Below are 27,201 nucleotides of genomic sequence, written 5' to 3' on the forward strand. Positions count from 1 at the left end.
TTTGTGGCTTATTAAATTGAATTGGTTTGCAGTCTCTATAGAGGTCTAAAGAGACTATATTATACAGCATGAAGTAGGTTAAATCAGGAGAAAACGCTGAATTTTCCTGCTTTAACTGGTTGATAAATTGTGCAGTGACCATTCTCCGGAGAAAACAGCTGTCACAAATAGACTCCTTTATCGCTTACCCTTTTTGTCACATTACAACGTTTGAGTTATATGAACTGATTTGGTGTGCTTAATTTATTAATAAAACACACAATCTTAGCAAGACGCATTTGCTAACTCATTCCGTTGTTTGGGTATAAAGAGTCCCCAGAATTTTTTTTTGAAATTGCTTGTATTTACAATTTAATTTAACTTACAATTTAATTATGCAGTGAGTACTGTGCTGGAGGTATTTTTTAGAGTAACCTGCTCAAAAGCCAACAGAATAGGAGACCTAGAAAGAGGTCTGAGAGTGTTTGTTGCCTGTCTTCCTGTACCAAACATTCCTGTTTCGTGATATCTAGATGTCTACTTATACATAAAAATTATAACATGTTGTTGTATATTTTAATGTTTTAAAAACAACAAAAAATAATGAATGGGATGAAAAACACAAATGATCCAATATGGTTTCCATGAAGAGCATGCCTTTTATTGTAGATACTGCATAATCTGCTAGCACTCTCAGGAATATTAGGCAACAATGTGTACTGTACACCACCAGCATAGATACAATGAAATAGCTACATACTATGAATGTGTAAAAAAACAAAAACATAAAATAACTTAAAAATTGCCTTTTCAGCAATGGAGGAGTGCATTTATTCTTCAAACCCCATGCTAGTGCTGAGACAGTGACATAAACTGTAATTTTGAAAATTGGCAGAACTTCAACTATTTTCCAGCAAGAACTATTCCGTTTGTCTGATCCATCGGGGCTCACGACTCTTTGATGCCAAAAAGCAAGTACCGTACCAAGCGAGAGTCCTCCTCATGGTGAAGTGGATAAGTTGTAAAGTCAGATTTAAGACAAAAATTGTCAAGTGCTAAATTGCTTCATTTGCAAGATTTGACCACTTGCTCATATGGTGGTGGGGGTGTGTTGTAGTAGGACGGGGGAGGTGGGAATGCTGGATTTCCTTGTGGGGAGTTCGGCTGCATGTGAAAGGATGGAGGGGCTGGGATTCCTCCCGGATCAGAGTAATATGGCATTCCTGGCTGCTGAGGTCCTAAAATATAAAATGAAAACACAATTCATGTGATGCTTAGAACAATTTTTACACCAAAGGAACTGGTCTAAATGACTTCAGCTTATAAAATTATTTGTGGACAAGATCATGCTAATGTGATAAAGTATAGATGTCTAGGTGGGAATCCAATTCTACCACGAGTAACGCGTAACGGTAATTTTAACCCTGATTTCTGCTCGCGGTTCCCTGAGCTGCGAGCAAACACAAGCATTAAAAATAACCGTATTAACGGTAATAATGCGCACTATTACCGTAATATCAGTAATAGTGCGTAGACCGCGATACTTTCGGCAGTAATGCGGCCAATTGAATTCCCCCCTAGGAATGAGACTTTAGTGTAGATAAAGTGTACACGTCATGCATTTTGAAAAATGGAATATTAATAGTAGAGCCTGAGTAAAGCCCTAATTACAACGTTCAGTTAATCTTGAAAATGTATTCTTAAAACCATTCCACCTAGGATTGAAATGTGCACCTCTTACCATTGCTGTCTTTAGTGATCTCAGATATCTGATTTGAAGTCTTTACACACAAACCACATTTAAAAAAAAGTCACTTAAAAAACTGTTCCCTTCTTTCTTTGTGTTATAAATAACTTATTTAAATGTGCTCTTGGTGTGGACAAGTTCCTGTGACACTGAGCTCATGTGATTATTATTATTATTATTATTATTATTATTATTAATTTTTATTTATAGGGCGCCACTGGGTGTCCGCGGCGCCGTACAGGGACAAACGAAATTACAATACGAGGTGAGACAGCACAGTACAGTAAACAATAATCACAGTAACTCAGTGAGCTCAGGGCACAGCTAGAGGGGCGGGGAAGAGGAGAGGGGATGGTCTGCCAACAACGGCACCTAGGAGGGAGGGCACGGATGAGAGGGAGACCCCCAGGGGGAAGAGGAGGGAGCGAGAGGGGGCGGGGGAAGAGAATCCTCGAGGAGGAGGCAGGGAAGCTGGCGAGCAGAGTTGAAAGTGGAGAAGACAGGAGGAGAGAAGACGTCAGAGCCAATGTATTTCAAGATGGCAGCTTGATGATGATTCTCACATTGAGCATGCTCCTGTCCTTTCAAGGACAATACACACACTCATTAATACTCAGGAATAGTCATAGTTGCCAACATAATAGCTAACTTCAAGCTTGTATGTAAAGTGATGATTATAGAAGAAACTATAGAGCAGCAACACACCGTAAATATAAACAGATGTTTACTTATGTGTTGTCTGTTCAGATACCTGTTTAGTGTGCAGTTGTATGTAGATTATGGGTCCAGTTCCCATTTACCCAATAAATTTAAATCAATATAGGATAAAGGATTTGATTCATTAGGACAGAGTAGAACACTTGAGAGAAATTCAGGAATTATTTTTCCAGAAATAACTCATACATCAACACAGGGCAAGTTGCTTCATAATATGTAGCAAAAACTGTGACATATGGTATCTCAGGCACACAGATGATTTCCACCTCTTTTAAATAGATAAAGCATGGGAAAAATTCCTTTGTCTTGTTTGAACTTGAGCAGCTAAAATAAATTCATCTAAATAAGTAATATGTCAAAACAAAAAGGGCTGTATAAAAACTTTTTGGGCATAAATATGATGCAATCTATAGCCAAGCCTTACATTCAAAGGCTGCAAATAGCTAGTTTTTATATTTATAATGAGTGTAAAATGAACACCAGTAGTAGCATCATTTTGTGATAATAGCTGTGCTTCAACACTCTATATTAATAGTTAATATTTGATGAATTTTCATTATTAATATTACAGCTTTGCAACATGAAATGTTCAAGAGCCAAGTCTTTCATTTAATTAACTTTAGTCTGTTGAAAGTATACCTTTTTACTTAGTATATATGCATTTTAAAAATGTATACAGTAAATTGGTTGAGTATAATTGAGATAGAGGCATTTTCAGACTTTCCAGTTTACCTATCGCCTAAGAGCTATAGATCTAGCCCAGTATTTCCTAATAGTACACTAGTCTCACACAATGACAAAATAGGTAAAGTGATTGCAGTCCCTTAGGACATTGTTGGGTAACCTGTGACACTCCAGGTGTTGTGAAACTACATGTCCCAGCATGCTTTGTCAATATATAGCAGCTTATTGCTGGAAGGGTATGCTGGGACTTGTAGTTTCACAACACCTGGAGTGTCACAGGTTAGCCAACACTGCCCTAGGATGTTACAACACCATGAACAAGACACATATATTACAGTTTACTTCATTATTAGGAACCCTGGTGATATATAGTGGGTGTGGTTACTTCCACACTGATTACCACCTATCCTCTGCCTCTCAGTCCTGAGAAGAATCATGCAGGATTCAAGACCAGTGGCACAGCCGAGTGGTCTTGGTTTCGCCAGCCAAACTCGGCATTATTTCAGCCAATATTGGGCCAATGCAAAAACAGCTGCAATATTCAATAATGATCAGATTAAAATCAATTGTGCATGTTATTAATCACAATTGGAAGATGTGTCATGTATTTATCTGTTTTCCAAATAATTTGCAGTTTGAAAATGTTAAAAATACATAAGTTTGTTACTAAAGTGTCATATATTGCTCTTCTCTGGGTGAGTATGATGTTCTTGTTCAAAAAGTTACATATACTTTTGATTTATGAAAACATGTGTTTAACTATTTAAAAAAAAATAAAAAATGAAGTTAAACAAAAAGAATATGGAAAGTAAAAACGTAATCTGACCTGGTGGAGGCCCAGGAGTTTGCCTTGTGTAGGATACATTAAATGTTGGTTCTTCAACAAGCAAAGGTGGGTACATTCTTCTTCTAATGAAGAACCCAGCTCCGCAACAAAACAGAACTGCCATCATCAGCAGGAACCTAGATAGAGGGAGGTAAGGTTATTATTGGGTAATACCGGCATCACTTTATGAATGTCATGATAGGTATGAGTGGAAAGGGGTTTTTAAATGCCTGGAATTTTCCTTTACACAAGAATTACTTAACAGGGATATTAGAAATAAAAAACGTCAGCAAAACAAAGCAACATTTAAAATCCCACCTCTTTGGAATGTGGCATAGATAATTCAGTACAAACCAGAGACGTAGCAATCAAAGTGCTTCACTGTGAGAGTCATCAATATAAAGAGGCACTGACTGTTCACCAAGGGGAGTGGGGTATAATGTGGGAGGGTGGGGCAGCATTTGTGAGGTTGGCATGTGGAAGGGATTCAGTATTGCTACTTTAATCCTTTTTGATAACTGGCAGCACTAATTCAATCAGTTGGATCTTATATAGATTTAGATGACATATCCTAACATGACGGCAGGGGAGGGCGGGCAAGTTTTAGCCCGGGGGGCAAGACTCAAATCAGCAGCCTATTAGGAACATTTCAAAGGAAAAAAATGCAGGTGGCTCAGTGACCCAGCGCAAGGTAGCCCATTATGGGGCCAGTTGCCCCCCAGCCCAGCCTGCCCCTTCATGACGAGGATGAGCCAAAAGCCAACTCATGTCCTGCCCACTTTTAATATTCTCTGTAATCTGCCGAATATATATCAAACAGGAATGTGGCGGGTATCTCTGTAGAGGGGAAAAAATGCTTTTCTATAAATGTCCTTCTAAGGGAAAAAAAAGTTGCTTGTATGAGGTGGTACTCATATGGCTCTAAAGCCATAGCAACTAATGCAATCTAAGCCATAGCAGCCAATGCTTCCATCGTCTCATACCTCCCAAAATTTTGAGTTTGGAAATTGGGGCAGAAAGATAGAAAAGTGGGCGTGACCTTCTCAGACTGGGGGCGTATCCTGGCTCTGTTGGGGAGTGCCACCTCCTCCAATGTTCAGATTTTGACTAGTAAAAAAAATCTACTTTAACTATAAATGAATTGTGGAATTGATAAAAAATGCAGTGACCAATATAAACTTAAAGCCTGGTCAGTTAGTGTATTAATTGGTAGCACACAAAGAGGATCAGTGGGTCCAACCCTAAGAGGCATGGTGGCCAATGTCCGTGCCTTGACCCATAGGTCAAACATGGAAAAAAGACATATTTGCTGGATTATGTATGAATGGCAAGATTATGGGAATGTTCATCATGTACCATTAAAATATGTGACTATATGTACTGCTATCCATATACACTATTAGGTATTTTATAAAACTGACCTACCAGAAATACCATAGCCGCTGAATAGAGAGGGCTCGTACACAACATCTGGATCCACAGCAGTCCTCATACGCTCGACATCTACAAAAAAAACATAATATGCCATCAGCGAGCTACGGCAATTTACACTGAATCATTATCATATCTATTGTAAATAAATAAATAAATATATATATGATCATAATCATATCATTTTGCCCCCCCCCCACTACAAAATTGCGTAAGCACGACATTTCATCGCATGTGTGAGGCCAAGTAACACAATTGTAGAGCTCCGCCCCCTTCCACACTACTGAATAGAAAGTTTGTAAGTATGATATTAACATTTATTTATATATAAATTACCTCAGAGCATGCTGCATATAAAGAGGGTAAGGAGTCCCCAAAACAATAATGAAAAAGCCCCGGAGAGGACAAAAATGGGGAGGACCTCCAACAGAGAAAGGGGGGCATTGCATATACAGAAGGAGCAACTAAGTCCAAAAAAGAGGGAGAACCCAACATAATCAAGATAACCCCTAGAGAGAGGGGGACATTTGCACGTATTAGTGTGACTGCACTGAAGAGCCCTACTAATGAGAAGGATCAGAGGGAAGAAAGACTTGCCCGCACAGACCACTGGAGAAGAGAAAAGAAACCCCATAAGCAAAGGGGGCAGGGCCATCTTTTTCATTGGGCATGATGGGCAGGTGCCCGGGGGCCCCATGGGCAAGGGGGGGCCCATATGTAGGCCTCTTAATGAGAATAAATAATCCTGCAAAAGAAAAAACCTGCAAAAAAAACCTTCAAGGGTCACTGAGCAAGTACATCTATCTATCTCTATCTCTATATATCTATATCCATATCTGTATCTCTATACATCTATATCTATCTATATATATATATATATATATATATATATATATATATATATATATATATGTAGGGGCCCCGGTGCACTGCTTTGCCCGGGGGCCCATAATGTTGTTAAGGTGGCCCTGAAAGGGGGGAGGTGGGGTCGCTGCCCTAAGCAGGATGGCCATAATTATATTATGACAAGAGGATCACTGCCTGAAGCAGGGTTGCCCATCTTCACTGTCTAAGGGAGCACCCCAAGGAAAAGTGCAGGAGGATTTAGAAGATGTGAGATCTCTTATTAACGTCCTGAGACATGTGTAAGGTTTTGTGCAGGAGGAGTATGTGGAAACATATATGTCACCATATTCATACCAACCACTTTAGATCTGTGTGAATGGAGTGTAAATAAATAAGTTCTATTTTGCAATAGAAATGATCTGGCGCCCAACTTATTGTGACTTTAACTGCACTTTAGTACCAAGTTACATCACCTTTGTCCCGACACCTTCAAAGAGACTTTGTTGAAAAACCTGCATATGAGGGGACACTCTTATTATTTACACCCATGCTCACCTGCTAGCCAGGGCTACAGAAGGTGCACTACCTAATCCATGCACCTCAATACCGCACACAGTGACAGGGCATTACAAGTATATTTCTTTTGGTCTTATACAATTTTATATTAATTCTTTTTATTTTATTTTTCTATAGGATAGTTTATATTTTTTATCTTCTAATTTAACTTATTTTACATATACCAAAAATTAAACTTGCCTACACTCGCAAGTGTAATTTGAATAGAATTTCTTAGTGCACCTACTTTATTCCATACATGCTCCTGTCATTCTTAGCAATCCCTCTTGTGGCAGTTACAAAAGACACCCCATAACCCATTCAGCACATAAGCAACAAGCAATTACCACCACCACACCCTCTTGTCACTAAAATTGGACCCTCAGTTGCATGCACTGATTATTTATTTATTATCATTTATTTGTTAGGCGCCACAAGGTTTCCGCAGCGCCGTACATAGTACAAACAGTAGACCGTACAGGGTTAAACAGTACAGAACTATAAACACAAAGTACCAATGCTTCAGTAACTCTGGGCAGATATATGGAGTAAAGACGGAGCAGAAGAACAGGTATGGAGACAGGAGGGAATAGGGGCCCTGCTCAAACGAGCTTACATCCTAAGCGAGGGTGGACAAATCAGACACGAGAGGGAGCTGGTGATGCAAGGGAGAGAAAAAGGGACCAGGGGAGAGAAGGGAGAACGAGCAGAGTAGATGAGGGGTTAAGTGGATGGTTGGTAGGCTTTGAGGAACATGTGAGTTTTAAGTGCTGGTTTGAAGGAGCACAGATTGGGAGCGAGATGGATGGAGTGAGGAAGGTCATTCCAGTGCATGGGGGGCAGCTCGGGAGAAGTCTTGGATTCTGGAGTGGGAAGAGGTGATAAGAGTGGAGGAGAGGCGGAGGTCATTTGCAGAGCGCAAGCAGCGGGCAGGAGTGTGAATGGAGAGGAGGTTAGAGATATAAGGGTCAGTAGAGTGGGATAGAGCCTTGTAAATGGTGGTAAGGAGTTTGAAGAGGATTCTGTATGGGAAGAGGAGCCAGTGTAAGGCATGGCAGAGAGGCAGAGGAGGAGCGGCGTGAGAGAAAGATGAGTCTAGCAGCCGCATTGAGCACAGAACGGAGGGGGGCGAGATGAGAGAGGGGGAGGCCAGTGAGGAGGAGGTTGCAGTAGCGCTGATAATCAGATTCTTGATGCTGTAACTCACGACAAGAATTACAGCGACACCTTTACTGCAAATGTTTCTGTCCCCTACACACTATTAATCCCGAATGATTAAAAAAACTTACTTGGAGTAAACGCGATTTATTACACAGTCCGGCAGCACATAATGACGTAGCTTTGTACGCCAACAGTAATAATAGTACAGTTGAGGAGGCAGTTATGCAATTGTTTAAAGCTACATTATGTAAGCCTTACTAATAAACATTGCATAGATGGCGCCTCTTTTAACTGCCCCCTTAACTGTACTAACTCTACGTCATTACGTGCTGTTGGCCTATGGAATGAATCGCTTTTACTCCAAGTAAGTTTTTTTTACACTTTCGGGATTAATAGTTTGTAGGGGACATAAACATTCGCAGTAAAGATGTCGCTTTAACTCTTGTCGGGCGTTACAGCATCGTCTTTTAGTACCCAACCTGTTGCATGCGCCTTGCATTTTCTGCATTAATTTCTTACTTGACATCCAGTTTGCAAGTGGCGAGCTGAACTCATGGCTCCCCTATCAAAACTATATTACAATGTGTAGAAACAAACTTCTTTATTCCATATGTTAGAGTTGGTGAGGAAATCTGCACTTTGTATAAAATACCAGCAAATTCAATTATTCAGTGAGCAGTTATATACAGCAAGATTGTATGTTCAAAAGAAAAAACTGGATATTGTAGAAAGTTTTCATTATTTAAACTTGGGGCTAGATTTATTAAGCGGCGGGTATGAAAAAGTGGGGATGTTGCCTATAGCAACCAATCAGAATCTAGCTTTCATTTATTTAGTACCTTCTACAAAATGACAGCTAGAATCTGATTGGTTGCTATAGGCAACATCTCCACTTTTTCAAACCCGCAGCTTAGTAAATCTAGCCCTTGGACTCTAAAATAATGAGGTTTTGTGATTACTACCAATATTGGAAACTAAGAACATCTTTGCAACTGTTTTATTTATTCAATACTCCTCTTCTACTGACATATTGATGTATAAATATGGTGTATCTCTGTGTTGCCTAACAATAACATATCATATGACAAGAGTAAGTTGAAGGAATATTTAAAAGAAAACATGTGCTGGCAATGAACAATATTTTTGTTATATCCAACTATCTCTTTATATAGTAACATTTTGATGTCTCGACACATTCACTGTCTAACTACTGTCATTCTTTTTTGAATAAATTTTCAAGTGCCCAGTTAGTTTTCTTTATTCAATGTATTTATCAACCCCACCACCCCCCAATGTGATGCTGCAGCAGAATCAGCATGTGTTATACACTTACATTATTTTTTTTTTAAAAAAAGCTTTCCACTAATACCTGGTAAAAAAGGCTGTCATTTTCATTTGTGTGCTAGGTTTACATTTCTCATGACTCATAAACAGGTACTTGTAAGATTGCTGCTAATAGGGAGTTCTGGGAAGAGAACATGGCTCTAGGGGACAAAGCTTGAAAGCGCATTTAAGCTCATTAATGCAAAACATTTATTTCCTGGACAGCCAGTTAAATTGTGTTTGTACAATACAGTATATGATTATTTCACACTGAGCATGTTTTCATGACAAGTAACTTCAGCCATGTTTACTTAAAGCCCCACTCTCTTGTGATTTAGAATGACAGCTGATCTTCCCCCAGGACACCGTTTTTCCAAAATCCCAGGAGAGGGACTAGCTAAAGTCCAAAACCAGATCATCAATCAGTATATTTCATAGAGGGCCTAATTCATTAAGGCAAGCAAAATGAACGTTTGTTTTTTTTTTTGTTTTTTTTTAAAAAAACACATGTAAGTTAGGCATACGTATTCAACATGGAGTGGATGTAAAGATACGTCTGTTGTTGATGCAGGTCTAGGTCCTCTCTGCTCTAACAGACAAGACAGGATATGTCCAATATATATGTGAAATATAAAGTCCGCACAGATATAAATAAAAACAAAAAATTTTAATGTCACCTGTTAATAATATATTCATTAATGAAAAAACATAAAAGAAAATAAGTTATTTTTACTTTTTTCCCCCCATAAAATTCATTTATTAGAATGTTAGGAATGTCTAAGAAAAAACACACAGATGCAGCGATAAAATTATGATGTGGTAATGAAATAGTCCCGAGCAATCAGGGATGATAAAATTAATGGAAAGATCATCACTTCTTTGTACTAAGAAAAACAAAGCACGAAAGACACCTTGAGGTAAATGTATCAAGCTGAGAGTTTTCCGGCGGGCTTGAAAAACCAATCAGATTCTAGGGGGTAAATGTATCAAGCTGAGAGTTTTCCGGCGGGCTTGAAAAACCAATCAGATTCTAGCTATCATTTATTTAGTACATTCTACAAAATGACAGCTAGAATCTGATTGGTTGCTATAGACAACATCTCCGCTTTTCAAACCCGCCAGAAAACTGTCAGCTTGATACATTTGCCCCCTTATGATGTTGGTGCTAATCCATTGTCTATAGATGTAGTCTTTATTTCTAAATATAACATTGTTGCACATCAGATTAAGAGGATTATTTGTAAAAATGACCATATCCTTAAACAGGATCCAGTCTTACAAACCATTTTTCCAGAGAAACCAAAGATTGTTTTTAGAAAAAGTAATAATCGTAAAAATATGCTATCTCCTAGTCTCCTAAAGAAAGAAAACAAACTACTAAAAGCACCGATATCCCACTAACAATTTCAACATCTAATTGGCTACCCATATCTGTTTTTGGTTCATTTAGGTTTGCTAGGTCCAATTGCATTACATGTAAACATATCAAACATGGTGTGAAAGAATTTCATTCCATAAAAAATAACAAATGTTTAAATCAACAGGTTATAATAATTGTAAAACAAAGTTTGTCATATATCTATTACAATGTAGTTGTCCTTGCCAATACATTGATAGGACTACTAGACCCCTAAAAAGGACTGTCACCGAATACAGAAGAAATATTTTGAGCAAATTCCAACTTCATAGTGTCTCTAGACACTTTGTGGAGGTACATAATGGAGACCCCTCCTGTTTATCTGTGATTGGGGTGGAACAGGTTAAGGTGGCCGAAAGAGGGGGAGACAGGTACAAAACACTTTGCAAAAAAGAAGTCTATTGGATGCACCGATCAGCACTATTCATCCAGATGGCCTAAATGAGGCTTTAGAGCTAAGTAATATTTTTTAGATTTATTGTACATGGTGTCTATTTCATAGGAGAATTCTATATCCTACAACATTTTGCATTTTGATGAAGGTTTCTTGTATAGGTTTTTATGTGCCTATGCATTTGATTATTTGTGGATTGTTTTTACGGATATAGCATTATTATTTTTGGTACACTAGTATCATTTTGATGATTAACAGTGTAACATGGTTCAAATCTTCATGTTTACTAGTTTATTCCATTAATATTTATTCTTTAGTATTTTTTATTATATATTTTTTTATTGTTATTTTTTATTTATTTTTATTTATATTGACTTTTTATATTTATTTTTTTATTTTTATATTTATTGTTATTTATTTCTATTCATTTATTTATTTTCAATATTTATTTTTCCCTTATTTATTTCCATAATTTTTTTTTTTTTAATTTAACATGTATATTTTTATTTACACATCTCTTATTTTTTTCTTCCCTGTGTATGTATTATTTTCCTTGCCAATTTGTTCACAACCCATCTAATGTCTAATATCATTTTTTGGTTTTCCTTAGTCCACTTTATTGGATTTCAATATGAACTTGTTTCTAGATTTGTCTTCTTATGAGATGTACCGCTTAAGATGAAATGTCTTTGCTACAGCTGTTAGAGGAATTAGCTTAACGAGTTTGCAGTACAAATAAGACCCAGGAGATTGGGTGGTCATACTTACTTCCCTCTGAAGAAATCGCTTTCAGGCGAAAAAATGCATCAGGGTGTTTTTCTCTGCAGTAAACCCTTTGTAATTGTTTATTTTTGATGACAAGAATTTTTACGATTTTTTACATGACTCCATCTAGCTCTTTTATTCCCTACTGATCCCTGGTAGTTTCACTCTGCCTGCCAGATCTCAGATTAAGTGATACGCTGGTTAATTTCACAGATCATCGCAGCACTCTCCACCACTAATCCAGGCTCTTCACATACGCATGCGCACCATCTTTTCAGCCTGTGAACAGAGTTCTATTACGAAGAGTTCAACACCAGTTTATTGGAGAACTTCACCTCTTGCTCACTACCGAGTCATCTGATATTGGGGCCTGGGCGTACTCACCGGTGGTTAGGTAAGAGCTGCCGGCTGGCTCTTCCAAGTGGCCTCAGTTGTTTATTCTTCGGAATAATACATCGGTAGTTTGAAGTGTTTATGTGCTCAGGTATATTGGCAATACTATTGAACTATCATCTCTTGCAATTCAAGTTCACAATTGTTTATTGAACAATTTAACTGGCAACTTTTGATATGGAGACATGCAAAATTATCTTCTGAAGTCTGTCTTGAGTCTTGTCAGGATTAAGTTTTTTTCATATTCAAGTATATATCTAATTAATTGGATACAACAACCAAAATTGCTCGTCTAACACCTAATAAAACAAGGACTATACTGCTTATCCCCCTATTTAGATCTTTAACAATTGTGGGCCCACATATATTTAAATTAAGGATATTGGAGTATCTATATTGTCCATGACTTGCTTCAGTTTTTTATTCATTAGGTTATATGCTTGATATATTGTGTCAGGGTTACTTTTTATTTTGGTTTTTAATTTTAATCTTAATTTGCATGTGTGTATCTGGTACTCTTATGTTTTTGTTTATGTGTTAATTTTGAATTAAAAATATTTTCATTACTTGTGGTTTGTAAATTATCATCCCTGATTGTGTGTGCTCGGGGTTATTTGATTATCACATCATCACTTTAGCGCTGCATCTGTGTGTTTTTTTCTTTGTAGTTCACCTAGGGAAGGTTGCGGCCTCCTGTTTTGCAGCAGCTCTTTTAAATTTATTTATATTGATTTTTTGTGCGCCTAGTGGTATTTTTTGTTAGGAATGTTTACTGTACATAAAATGCATTTTTCAGTTGCTCCTGATTGCAAACACATGTTCTAGCATGCATACGCGACCATCATCACTAGTAAATAATCGGCACTTACACCAGACCTGTAGCTGGTGCAAATGATACCACAGAAAGACATGTAACTTAGAGATGCCCAAAGCTTAAATCTAATGCGTCTGTGTGAGCTTGAGCCTGGCATGTCCTTTCTGTACCTTGACTATGTGCATACCCCCATTCCCCTCCACGTTCCGCCACATTGCGCTCAAAGTTGAAATGGATACACTTGCGTTCTCTGGCGTATGTTGCTGGGCATGCACAGAGCACTTTAGCGCACAACATGGCACTAATTGGTATTCGCATTGCTTGAAGAATCAGGCCCATACTGTCCTGCACCAGTAAAATTGTGTGATCATCGAGAGTCAGATTGCAAACCTACTTCTTTTGTACAGTCATGGCCAAAAGTTTTGAGAATGACACAAGTATTTTTTTTCACAAAGTTTGCTGCTTCGGTGTTTTTTGACCTTTTTTTGCCAGATGTTGCTATGGTATACTGAAGTAAAATTACAAGCATTTCATAAGTGTCAAAGGCTTTTTTTGTAAATTACATTAAGTTTATGAGTCAATATTTGCAGTGTTGACCCTTCTTTTTAAATATCTCTGCAATTCGCCCTGGCATGCTGTCAATCAGCTTCTGGGATACTGACTGATGGTTACCCAATCCAGTGCTTGGAGTTTGTCAAAATTTGTGGGGTTTTGTCTGCCCATCCACCTCTTGAGGATTGACCACAAGGTCTCAATGGGATTAAGGTCTGGGAAGTTTCTTGACCATGGACCCAAAATATCGATGTTTTGATCCCTAAGCCACTTAGTTATCACTTTTGCCTTATGACAAGGTGCTCCATCATACTGGAAAAGGCATTGTTCCTCACCAAACTGTTCTTGGATGGTTGGGAGAAGTTGCTCTTGGAGGATGTTTTGATACCATTCTTTATTCATGGCTGTGTTCTTAGGCAAAATTGTGAGTGAGCCCACTCCCTTGGCTGATATGCACCCCCACACATGAATGATCTGAAGATGCTTTACTGTTGGCATGACACAGGACTGATAGTAATGCTCACCTTTCCTTCTCCGGACAAGCATTTTTCCAGATTCCCCAAACAATCTGAAAGGGAATTCATCAGCAAAAATGACTTTACCCCAGTCCTCAGTAGTCAATTCCCTGTACCTTTTGCAGAATATCAGTCTGTCCCTGATATTTTTACTGGAAAGAGGTGGCTTCTTTAAAAGTGTGTTTTTATTGAAATTTTTAAAAAAGCCATCAATTGGCTTTCAAACACAAATGCAATATTTATTGCTCTGTGGTTTGTGTGAAATCGCATTTAGTTTGTGGCGTTTTTAAAAGACTTAACTCATGGTAAAAACGTTTCAACTTGCTTTAACCCTTTGTGATGTGTCCAATTTTGACCAAAATGTATCTCCTTTGAGACATACCTTAGGCATCTATGCTCCAAATAAATATGTAAGCTATATTTAATGTTGTACATATCATAAGATTTGTGTTTAAATATATTTAGCAGCTACGTTGTGGCCACATTTTAGCGATCGCCTGTAAATCAAACACTACTGAAGACTGGGAAGCATTTCTTGCTGGTCATCTATGCTCATCTGACCCACTAAATATGGTTTCTGAGTTACGTGGAGTAACTTCTCACTGAAATATTGCCCTTAGGCAAAGGTGCAGTGTTAAAAGCCTAGCTTTTTGAAGCTTGACTCTTGTTGGCTAATGTCATCTGAAGATGGCGTTAGCTATTATCCTATGGAGAAAGCATTGTGGTAGTGAGATCTTTGGATTCCTCACCGCAGCCTTCCTGCTCTTCCCTCTGGTAGAACTCCATTATATTTTACTAACAACGACAAACTATGCAGGCAACGTTAAAATTGACGCAAATCAGGTTGAAGGAAATTCTTGTCAGCAAGTATTTGTGTCCATTCCATAAGTACATTATTATTTGGAGCCATTTTTTAGATTTTGCCGAGGCATGTTTAATGACTAATTTTAACTCCTGTCTCTATGAGCCCTAACTCAAATATAAGATAATAAAATTCTGCTATGCATAGCATATGTTGTTGTTTTATGTCTTCCATGTATCCAGCTTCATCTGCTCTCAATACTGCCAGCAATAAATAACCTGTCTGCTGTGATGAATAATAAATCACTTTCTGTACTGGTTTGCTGCCTGTGAGCCACTTTATCATGCATCTGTTTTATTTAATTACTGGGGTAAAATATGTTTACTAGAACACTACTCTCCCTATGAATGTGTTTAGTGTGATGCACAGTATAAACCTAGCTCACTTGTTTACTAACAGACATATTTATTTGTGAGCAGCCACATTAAAATGAAAAATTAAGCTATGAAATTCACATAGCGTAGGATATAGTCACCTTCCCGTCTATTTTTATTGATTGACACTTTAATAAAGAAGTAAAAGGGGCATTTGTCCCGACCCAACAGGACAGTGAACCACTATTAGACTTCCAAGTAATGGAGTCTAAAAGGTGTCAATCTCAGCCCCCCATTGTCCAAAACATGAGACACTGGGGGAATTCAATTCTCTGAGATATACTGTGGCCTGTCTTTGTATCACTGGGAGCTTGAATAAAAGCTTTTTTTGGGTCTTTTACTGCTCCTTTGAGGTAACTTAATACATTCTAAACGGTTGCAATTTAACCTTTAACCTATGTTTTAAAGGGGCATGGCAGCTAACCTAACTAATGTGACCTTTGCTCTGAGCTTAATGTTGTCTTAAAGCTGCCCTGGTCAGACTTAATTAACAGGCATCTCTGATTTTAGAGATGTCTGATTAATTTACATTTACAACCATGCAAAATACCAGACAGGAATTGTACATTACTTGTTTGTTGCACTGATTTATTTACCATGGACAATATAACACATTTAAAAGACGTTAGCAAGTTTCCTTTACAACAAGGCAAACAAAAGCTCATTGAGATTACTCTGCATTGGAGCAAACCTTCTCTGTTACATTGTAGCAGTGACCTTTTAGCACTAGTGGTACAATGGACACCATTATCACTCAATCACAAATGACCTACAGAATTTTCTTTTGCAATTTGAAGGCCAGCTCAATATTTTGTAACAATCTGTAACAAAGATAACTAAGATAACTATAATTGTATAAATTGTGGCTGATCTATACTAATAATCCCACTTTCTTTCATGGAAGAGACACAGTAGAAGACTGTGAGTAATGTCAATGCATAAACACAGCTTGGAAATATTTCTTAGAAAATAGTTGATAATTGTAAGGGGTCTTTATGGCTAATTTCTTACACTGAGCTGAATAATATCTATATTTCCTTTTTATGTTACCATTAGTTCATCATCAAACTTGAATCATGTTATGAAGCAGAATGATTGTTTAAAGGTTTGCACTATGTGTTCCTTTTAAAAGAAGTTCTGCTGTCTAAAAACAATCATATATTAAACATATAATTGAACAGACAAGCAGAGCATTTCTACCTCTGATTGGCGGATCCAGGGGACAGAAGGGTGAGCCTTCAACCATCCTTCTGTGCATACTGTTGCCTAATACATCCAAATGCCAGGCACCTTCTCAGATACAGACAGGCAGGGCCGCTGAGAGGGGGGCGGGTACTAATTACCTGGGCCCAGACATGCATCACTGCCGACGTTTTGTTTTTTAAAATGTTTGCCTACTTTTTTTTCTTCTGTCTTTCTTTTTTTGAAAGAAGCTAATACAAAGGTAAGTAAAGGAACAGAGGCAAGGGGAGGAAAACAGAAAAGCACAGTGTGATGAAAAAGGGAGGGAGAAAGGCACAGTGTGATAAAAAGGGGTGGGAAGGCACAGTGTGATGAAAAGGGAGGGGACACAGTGTGATGAAAAAGGGGGGGAGAAAGGCACAGTGTGATGAAAAAGGGGGGAAGCAGCATGGCACAGTGATGAAGGGGGAGGGAGTAGTATGGCACAGTGTGATCAAGGGGGGGGCAGGTGAAGTGGGGAAAAGCAGCATGGAGGGTGCAGTGTGATCATAAGGGGGCACAGTGTGGTTGTGACGAAGGGACACAGTAATGTGTGTGTGATTGCACAGGAAGCTTGTGGCAATGTAGTGTGTGTGAGGTAGGTGGTGGCTAATTAATGTGTGCTATTTTGTTTGTGGGACAATGGTGGGGCAATTTAATAGTGGAGACTATTAATTTAAGATGGGGTGGTTTGGAGGCTATTGAATGTGGGGGTGAGTTTGGGGAGAATGATGTCTCTTTATTAAATGTGAGTATGAATTATTTAATGGCAGTGATGGTTGTGGGAAATAGGTATATTTGTGAATTGTTGTAAATACTATTAATTTATTGCTGGGGCTGTTTGCAGAAAGGGAAATAGGTTTATTTATTAAATGGGAATACTATTATTTTAATGTTAGGGCTGGAGGAAGGCCTAATTATTCCTCTTGGGTGCTATTGATTTAATGCCTGGGATGGTTGGAATTTTCTAAATATACCCATTTTGTTTTCCAAATAGGGCCCCCAACATTCCAGGATCCAGACAAGTCGCACCTAAAGAAACCAGCAGCCACAGGTGGTGAAAGTGACAAGAACAGGTAGGAGAGAGCAGGACACTCTGTGAAATGATGTGATTCTAGTGGGACAATCCCAATTTTTGGTGAGTGTTCTACCCAATGTAAGGGGCAGGCCAAGATTGTTAACTCTATGTACACACTGCATTCTTTATATACTACACTATGGTGCTAGATGTACTAAAAGTCAGAAGTGCACAACAATGCAGTTTTTTTCTGTAGGAGGGCGGTCTAGCGATTTTCACCTGCTAGCCATGCCCCAATTATGCATAGCCATGCCCCCAATCGTATGAACACACCCAGTTCCACTTTTGCAGCACTGGTGCAATTTTTTTTATCATGCTTAACTATAAGGGGGTCCCCATGAAGTTGTTGTACCTGGGCCCTGAATTCCTCTTGGCAGCCCTGCTGACAGGAGGCAGGCTCACAGAGAGAGAGGTGCATTAGAGGGTGTAAAAATGAAAAGAAGATCTGTGATGGTCATTCTGCGGAACTGTTTTCTCCAGATCTTTGGCTCCTTGCAGCTTAATAAATAATAAATAGACCCCCAACTGGAACAATCCTGGCACATCAGGCACAATTAGGAAGTATGCATTTCTGATGTCCAAATCCATTTTCATGAGTCTAATCTACTAAGTATCTGTGTTATAATTCAGGTGTGCATATGAAGGAATGTTTTCTCACCATTTTTCCATATATTGTATCTTTAGTCTTAATAAGTTGCCAAAACTTTTCTTTATAAAAGTGTAAATTCTAGCTTCCCAGCTACTGATTGTTGAATGAATTACCAGCAGATTTAGCCGTCTTGGTCAGTGAATTTTTTCAAACCTGCAGTTTAGTACATATACCCCTTGGTGTGGAAGGTGAGCGTATTCAGCTGTCTCGACGATACTCGCCAGGAATTATAAGAGTTAACAGCATTTACGACCCGGGTAGCAGGTTTACACCTATGCAGTGGAACTGAATGTTTAAAGTAGAGATGAGCGGGCTCGGGTTTTGCTAATCCGAGCCCACCCGAACAGTGCGGATCCGACGGGATCCGAGCACCGTTCGGGTTCTTCTGGCCGCCCAAGTCTCGCATCGGATCTCGCGAGACTCGGATGTCATAAATGCCCCGCTCGCGGCCGCCATCTTCATTCTCCCTGTGGTTAGTGGAAGAGGGAGGTTGTTTCTGATCCTGTGCTCTGTCCTGCTAATTAGTCAAGTGGTGCTCTGTCCTGCAGAGTCCAGTAGTACTTTGTCCAGTGCTCTGTCCTGCAGAGTCCAGTAGTACTTTGTCCAGTGCTCTGTCCTGCAGAGTCCAGTAGTACTTTGTCCAGTGCTCTGTCCTGCTGAGTCCAGTGGTGCTTTTGTCCTGTATTTTTTCTGCTAAGTCCATAGTAATTTGATAATTATCTAAAAATCTTAAAAAAATGTAAAAAAAAAAAAAAATACCTACCAAAAAAATAAAAAAATAAAATAAAAAAATTATAAAAAATATTATAGAGCAATATATTATTGCAGTCCCAATAAATAGGTACTGCAATCTAGATTACTACGTTCACTGTTTCTGCAGTCCCAAAAAATAGGAACTGCAATCTATATTACTAAGTTCACTGTTTCTGCAGTCCCAAAAAATAGGAACTGCAATCTATATTACTACGTTTACTGTTTAAGCAGTCCAAAAAATAGGAACTGCAATCTATATTACTACGTTCACTGTTTAAGCAGTCCCAACAAATAGGAAATGCAATCAATATTACTACGTTCACTGTTTCTGCAGTCCCAAAAAATAGGAACTGCAATCAATATTACTACGTTCACTGTTTCAGCAGTCCCAAAGTGTGTGTGGTTTAGGGGTACGTTCTCTTGTGCTGCATATAATGGAGTACAAAAATTTGGAGGATAAAGTAGGGAAAGATCAAGACCCACTTCCTCCTAATGCTAAAGCTGCTGCCACTAGTCATGACATAGACAATGAAATGCCATCAACGTCGTCTGGCAAGGGCGATGCCCAATCTCCTAGTAGAGGGCATGTAAAATCCAAAAACCCAAAGTTCACTAAAATTAGCAGAAAAAGAAAATTGAAAACATCTGAGGAGAAACGTAAACTTGCCAATATGCCATTTACGACACGGAGTGGCAAGGAACGGCTTAGGCCCTGGCCCGTGTTCAGGACTAGTGGTTCAGCTTCACCCAAGGATCCAAGGCCACCTCCCCCCCCCCCCCAAATTTTTTTTTTTAAAAGAGTTATGCTGTCAGCAACAACACAGCAAACAACTCTGCCTTCTAAACAGATGACATCACAAATCCCCAAGGCGAGTCCAATGGTGTTGGTTTTTGCGAAGCCTGACCTTCCCATCACTGTACGGGAAGAGGTGACTCCATCCACCATTTGCAGCACACCCTCTGCATATGCTGGAAGGATCACCCACAGTGTAGATCCAGATTTGGACAATCAAGGTGTCAATGTTGTACACCGGGAGGAGGCTATTGATGTAGCTGGCGCTGAGGAGGAATTTGACGAGGAGGATGCTGATGTGGTTATTTTAAATGAGGCATCAGGGGGGGAAAAAGTTGATGTCCATGGGATGAAAAAGCCCATCGTCATGCCTGGTCAGAAGACCAAGAAATGCACCTCTTCGGTCTGGAGTTATTTTTATCCCAATCCGGACAACAAATGTATGGCCATATGTAGCTTATGTAAAGCTCAAATAAGCAGGGGTAAGGATCTTGGCCACCTAGGGACATCCTCCCTTATATGTCACCTGAATAACCTTCATAGTTCAGTGATTAGTTCAGGAACTGGGGCTAGGACCCTCATCAGTCCAGGGACACCTAAATCCCTTGGTCCTGTTGGATACACACCACCAACACCCTCCTTGTCAACTTCCTCCACGATCTCTATCAGATTTAGTCCTGCAGGCCATGTCACCAGCCAGAGTCCTCTTCAATCCGGGATTCATCCGAGGAATCCTGCAGAGGTACGCCTACTACTGCCGCTGCTGCTGTTGCTGCTGGTAGTCGGTCATCTTCCCAGAGCGGAAGTCGTAAAAAACGCTACGTCTTTCACCAAACAGTTGACCGTCCAACAGTCGTTTGCCATGAGCACAAAGTACGACAGTAGTCACCCTATTGCAAAGCGGATAACTGCGGCTGTAACTGCTATGTTGGTGTTAGACGTGTGTCCGGTGTCCGCCATCAGTGGAGTGGGATTTAGATGGTTGATGGAGGTATTGTGTCCCCGGTACCAAATCCCGTTGAGATTCCACTTGACTAGGCAGGCGATACCAAAGATGTACAGAGAAGTACGAACAAGTGTCCTCAGTGCTCTGAAAAATGACTGTGACAGCCCACTGGGTAGATGCATCGCCTTCCGCAGCAACAGCAGCAGCTGCATCAGTAGCAGCATCTCCACAACGGCTGCTCGTGCCAAGGCAGGCAACATTGTGTATCACAGGTTTTAATAAGAGGCACAACGCTGACAACCTCTAAGAGAAACTGAGGGAAATCATCTCACAGTGGCTTACCCCACTTAGACTCTCCTGGGGATTTGTGGTGTCAGACAACGCCAGTAACACTGGGCGGGCATTACATATGGGCAATTTCCAGCACGTCCCATGTTTTGCCCACACCGTTAATTTGGTGGTGCAGCATTACCTGAAGAGTGACAGGGGTGTGCAGGAGATGCTTGCGGTGGCCCGCAAAATTGCTGAACACTTTCGGCATTCTGCCAGTGCCTACCGCAGACTCGAGCAACATCAAAAAAGTCTGAACCTGCCCTGCCATCACCTCAAACAAGAGGTTGTGACGCGCTGGAACTCCACCCTCTATATGCTGCAGAGGATGGAGGAGCAGCAAAAGGCCATTCAAGTCTACACAGCCACCTATGACATAGAAAAAGGAGTGGGGATGCGCCTGAGTCAGGCGCACTGGAGACTGATTTCCGTGTTGTGCAGGGTTCTGCAGCCGTTTGAACTTGCCACACGAGAAGTCAGTTCCGACACTGCCAGCTTGAGTCAGGTGATTCCCCTGATCAGGCTGTTGCAGAAGCAGCTGGAGAAAGTGAGGGAGGAGTTGGTAAACCATTGCGATTCAACAAAGCATGTAGCTCTTGTGGATGAAGCCCTTCGTACGCTTTGCCAGGATCCAAGGGTGGTCACTCTTTTAAAGTCAGAGGAATACATTCTGCCCACCGTGCTGGATCCTCGGTTTAAAGCGTATGTTTACATCAGCGGTGCAAAGACCTGCTGGTCAGGAGATTGTCCTCTGAAGAGGACCGTGACATGCCAACAGCTCCTCCTACATTTTCTTCCACACCTGTGGCTGCGAGGAAAAAGCTCAGTTTTCCTAAAAGACCCGCTGGCACAGATGCTGAGAACATCTGGTCTGGACTGAAGGACCTGCCAACCATTGCAGACATGTCTACTGCAGCTGGATTGGATGCTGTCACAATTGAAAAAATGGTGGAGGATTACTTTGCTGACACCATCCAAGTAGACATGTCAGATAGTCCATATGCTTACTGGCAGGAAAAAAAGCCAGTTTGGAGGCTCCTGTACAAACTGGCTCTATTTTACCTGAGTTGTCCCCCCTCCAGTGTGTACTCGGAAAGAGTTTTTAGTGCAGCGGGGAACCTGGTCAGTGAGCGGCGAAGGAGGTTGCTTCCGCAAAACGTAGAAAAAATGATGTTCATAAAAATTAATTATCAATTCCTCAATCAAGAACAGCACTGCCCTCCAGAGACTACAGAGGGACCTGTGGATGTGGAGTCCAGCGGGGAGGAATTGATAATGTGTGAGGATGAGGAAGTACACACTGAAGGGGGCCAGGAATCAGAGGATGAGGATGAGGACGACATCTTGCCTCAGTAGAGCCAGTTTAGTTTGTACAGGGAGAGATGAATAGTTTTTTTTGTGTGGGGGCCCAAACAAACCAATCATTTCAGCCACAGTAGTTTGGTAGGCCCTGTCGCTGAAATGATTGGTTTGTTAAAGTGTGCATGTCCTATTTCAACAACATAAGGGTGGGTGGGAGGGCCCAAGGACAATTCCATCTTGCACCTTTTTTTTTTCTTTGCCAGCTCGTTTTGTGGGGGTCCAAACAAACCAATCATTTCAGCCAGAGTTTGGTAGGCCCTTTAGCTGAAATGATTGGTTTGTTAAAGTGCGCATGTCCTATTTCAACAACATCAGGGTGGGTGGGAGGGCCCAAGGACAATTCCATCTTGCAACTCTTTTTTTGCCATTATGTGCTCTTTGGGGCCTAGTTCTATCTCCATCAGAGATAGTCCTGCAGTCCATGTCACCGGCACAGCTATGTTGGTGTTAGACGTGTGTCCGGTGTCCGCCATCTGTGCAGTGGAATTTAGACTAGTTGAAGGAGGTATTGTGGCCCCGGTACCAAATTGGGTACCGGGGCCACTCCACTACGCAGTCCAGATAGCTGCGTATCAGATATTAAATTACGTTCACTGTTGCTGCCAAATCTAAAAATAATGAAAATTCCCTGTCATCAACGAAAACAAGAGGTAGTGACGCGCTAGAACTCCACCCTCTATATGCTGCAGAGGATGGAGGAGCAGAAAAAGGCCATTCAAGCCTACACAGCAACCTACGATGGGCCACGTGTTTGTGCCGCCCACTTGTGTCGCTTAGCTTAGACATCCAGCTACCTCGGTGCAACGTTTTGGACTAAAAACAATATTGTGAGGTGTTCTGAATAGACTGGAAATTAGTGGAAACGATTGTTATTGAGGTTAATAATAGCGTAGGAGTGGGAAAAAAACCAAACAACTGGATTTTAGCACTTTTTATGCTTTTTTTAAAAATAAATCAGAACCCAAAACCCTAAATCAGAACCAAAACCTTTCGTCAGGTGTTTTGGCAAAACAAATCAGAACCCAAAACCTCAAGCTAATCAGAACCCAAAACCCAAAACACTAAAAGTGGCCGGTGCACACCCCTAGTTTAAAGACAGAAGAAAGAATTTCCAAGTGAACAAAATGCTTTATTTAAATAATAAAGTATTGTTTCTTTGATTTTCTTCTGCAATGCTTTAAGCTGGGTACACACTACAGAAATTTCGACCAACTTTTTATGCCGATCGATTTTACATGCGTTCGATGGTCTGCTCGCTCAGTCCATGGACTGCATACACACTAGCCTTGTTTAGGACGAGAAAGAGAAGAGCGGACGTCCTGTTAGCGACTTTTTACAGCCATGTTGTCGTGAACAATGATTTAAATTTCGTACACACTGCAGCGACATTTGTGGGAAATGTACGAGATACCAAAGACATTAGCATAAAGGGGCAGAGCTTTAGCTATAGTTAACTCCCTTAATTTCTATGAAATAGAAGTTTAGTAATATACATTAAATTTAGAAAAACATTTAACTGCTAAAGTGGAATGCAATGAATATTCCCTAATAATAAAAACCCCTTCGTATGTAATGGAATGTTCCATTCTCGGCGTGCATCATCGCTGATTGGTCCACAGCAGAAACAAACGCCCATGTCTGTGTGTATAAATGACAGAGGAACCTGTTTGGCGCCGAGGAGCGTCAGAAGATGGCGAGTGAGAAAGTGACAGTGGGGGTTGCGGGTGAGTAGAAGATGTCAGTGGGGGTTGCGGGTGAGAAGAAGGTGTTAGTGGGGGTTGCAGCTATGGAGACGGAGATAGAGTCAGAGATGGTGCTGGAAGGGCCAAAAAATGTTGGAAAAGTTAAGGTGGGGAATGGAGATACTCGAGAAGAGGAAAGAGCAAATCCAATGAGCCCAAGAGAGGTGGAGATGATGGTCAAAGTACTGGACCAGGACGACAACAACATTTAAAAAAGGTCAGTAGCAGATGTAGTGTACCTGTAGTGTAGATGTAGTGTCACATAAAGTAATGTAAAATGCTAATTTAGAACCTAAATTTTTAATGTCAGAACGAAGATTTAACGGTGAGAAGGCCGGTTTAGATACCACTGATACCACTAATGTTAGCAAACAAGGAAAAATTGAACAAGAAAAATATACTAAAGAAGTTCTACACGAATGTATTTCAGTGAACATGTGTAGACATGTAAATGCTTTGGGCCCATACCTGTACCGTTATAATAACCAAAATGGTGCCTGTTTTCCAGAATGCTCGGAGGTTAAGCCCGCTATTATTGCGATTTCGCCACAGGGTCCAAAATATAAATATAAACTGATCTCGAGCAGTGTGAAAGGTGAGAAAATGAGAGTATTTATGTCGTAGAATATAAATTACAGATATTGAAGTTAAATGTTAAACATTTTTTATTTCCTTGTTTCGTAGATAAAGAAATCAAAGGGAATAGAAACGACATCAAGACCTGTTCTGCCACAAACCAGTAGCACCTTTAAAAATACCTTAAAAATAATACTCTGCAGTATTCAGCTCTGTGATTGGTATGGGCGCGCTCACTTCTCATGCGGATCTTTCTGACAGCTGTGTGTGTTAAAATTTTTGTACCTTTTTCTTGCAATAAAACATACTTGCCAACTCTCCCGCATTGTCCGGGAGACTCCCGCATTTTGCGAGAGTCTCCCGGACGAGTGTGGCAATCTCCCTGATAGGAAGGGGGAAAAATTTAGTTTAAACGCCGCGATTCACCCGGAATCGCGGCGTTTAGCCCCGCCCCCACTGTAAAATGATGCGATTTGCGTCATTCCGTCACGGGGGCGGGGCCAAAATGACGCGATTTCGCAGCCCCGCCCCCTGCACGCCCACGTCCCAGCCGGCATCTCCCGGAAGAAAAAAAAAAAATGTTGGCAAGTATGCAATAAAAATGTTGCTTGAACACTGTGTGGTTTATTCTGGGTAATTCACAATTATAAGTTAATAAAGGTTAATATAGCTTTAATAGGTTATAAAGGTATAAGTGTATAAAGAGTAAATATGAATACATTGCCATCATAGACGCAAAGGGTAATAACCCACGTGCTTTACACAAGTGTAATGGTCTGCAGCCAGACAGGTGCAATATACATCGATACAAAACACAGTGATGTGCGGATTCCGCACCACGTGGGTATGGGATTGACATTAAAATTTACATACACACGCTCCCCCAGGTCGAGAAAGTATCGGAGGATTATCGTGGATCTGTCGGAAGTTTATACACACTGCACAGCGGAAACGAGATTGGAACGAAAATATTAAACGGTACGACCAACCAAATGAGGCGAGAATCGTCCATTTGGGCAGACTTTTCAACATTGTGTCACTGTACACACTGACCCGACTTTTGAACGAGCGGTCGTATGTCGGCTGTTTGAGCCGATTATTGGACGAAAACAGTGTAGTGTGTACCCAGCTTTAGCCACTGGGTGGCTTGTCTGTATATTGTCCAGGGCAGTAGCTTTAAGAGAATATGTAACTTCACTATAAAAAATCCAAGGTACAATATAATGTACCAAACATTGACAGTAAATAAAGTATTCGCAGAAAGCATTGCCCTGTTAATGTAAGCTCCTAGAAAATGACTCATCTGAGTAGAGGATTATTTTCATATTGTCTTTAAGAAGTAGATTAAAGATCTCCATCAATGATCTTATTATTCCAGCCAAGCTAGCTCAGTTTAGAAAATAAAATAAAACTGAAGCATTGGCTAGTTGTATCTGATTGACTCATTGCTATGGCTACAACAGCTTTTTCCTGTGCACCACTTTTCATAAATGTCTCTAAATGTTTTAAAGTATAATTCATGTTGAAAAATTCCTATGTAATAAACAAACGACTACAGAACTGACTGCGCCAGAGAAATCCACACATATGGTGCCTATGCCTGGTGCATTAGTAGCTATCTGGCACATTAACTTTGAACTATATATACATTCATTTTATCCTCATCAATTTGAAAATCATATATCTGCCTGGATAAAATCCTTATGATGCCATATTAAGTTTGAACTTTAAGGCACAATTTTTCTTTGGAACAGACACCCTGAGCTACTGGGCTTCATGGTTATAGTTACAATGGGCCTGATTCATTAAGGAAAAAGTTAAGGAAAAAAAATTGTACGTTTTCTTACTCAAGTTTTCTGCACAAAACCATGTTACAATGCAAGGGGTGCAAATGAGTTTATTATTTTGCACATAAGTAAAATACTGGCTATTTTGTCATGTAGCATACAAATACTTGATAGCTTATTTGTACATTGAAGTTTAAAGTTGATCTAGGACATGCCCTTCCCCAACTATAAATCTGCCATCAAATTTAAAATTTACCTCCCCCTCCAATGCAACATGGCTTACTTGCTTACTTTTGCTCAACATTCCTTAATAAATCAGGCCCACTGTGCAGTGGTCAGACAACCAGAAAATAGTTCAAGCAATAATATAATGTGTGGCCTGCCTTGAACCTCAGTGGCGCACGCAGGGGGGGTTTCTGAGTCTCTAGAAACCCCCCCTGCGCTAACTAAGTGGCCACTGTCCTATACAGCAGCCGCGGCGCTGTCAAAGAAGCGTCCACGGCGGTGCTGTATACAAGACGCTTCTTAGACAGCGCCGCGGCTGCTGTATTGGACAGTGCTGGCGAAACGGAGCTGCTGCGTGTTTTTTTTTTTTTTCGGTCGGCGGGG

General features: G+C 40.2%; 1 protein-coding gene across 1 annotated transcript in view; it reads right to left on the reverse strand.

The window, feature by feature from the left end:
- Window positions 1-615: 615 nt before the first annotated feature.
- Window positions 616-27,201, reverse strand: part of VOPP1 (VOPP1 WW domain binding protein) — a 113,191-nt gene continuing 86,605 nt past the window's right edge. The window contains exons 3-5 of the mRNA XM_075212525.1: window positions 5,379-5,456; window positions 3,954-4,090; window positions 616-1,217 (exon numbers count right to left, since the gene is read on the reverse strand). Coding sequence (XP_075068626.1) covers window positions 1,045-1,217; window positions 3,954-4,090; window positions 5,379-5,456 — 388 coding nt within the window. The 3' untranslated portion in view covers window positions 616-1,044. The remainder of the gene's footprint in view (window positions 1,218-3,953; window positions 4,091-5,378; window positions 5,457-27,201) is intronic.

Source organism: Mixophyes fleayi, chromosome 5 (assembly GCF_038048845.1).
Source record: "Mixophyes fleayi isolate aMixFle1 chromosome 5, aMixFle1.hap1, whole genome shotgun sequence".
Classification (NCBI taxonomy): domain Eukaryota; kingdom Metazoa; phylum Chordata; class Amphibia; order Anura; family Limnodynastidae; genus Mixophyes; species Mixophyes fleayi.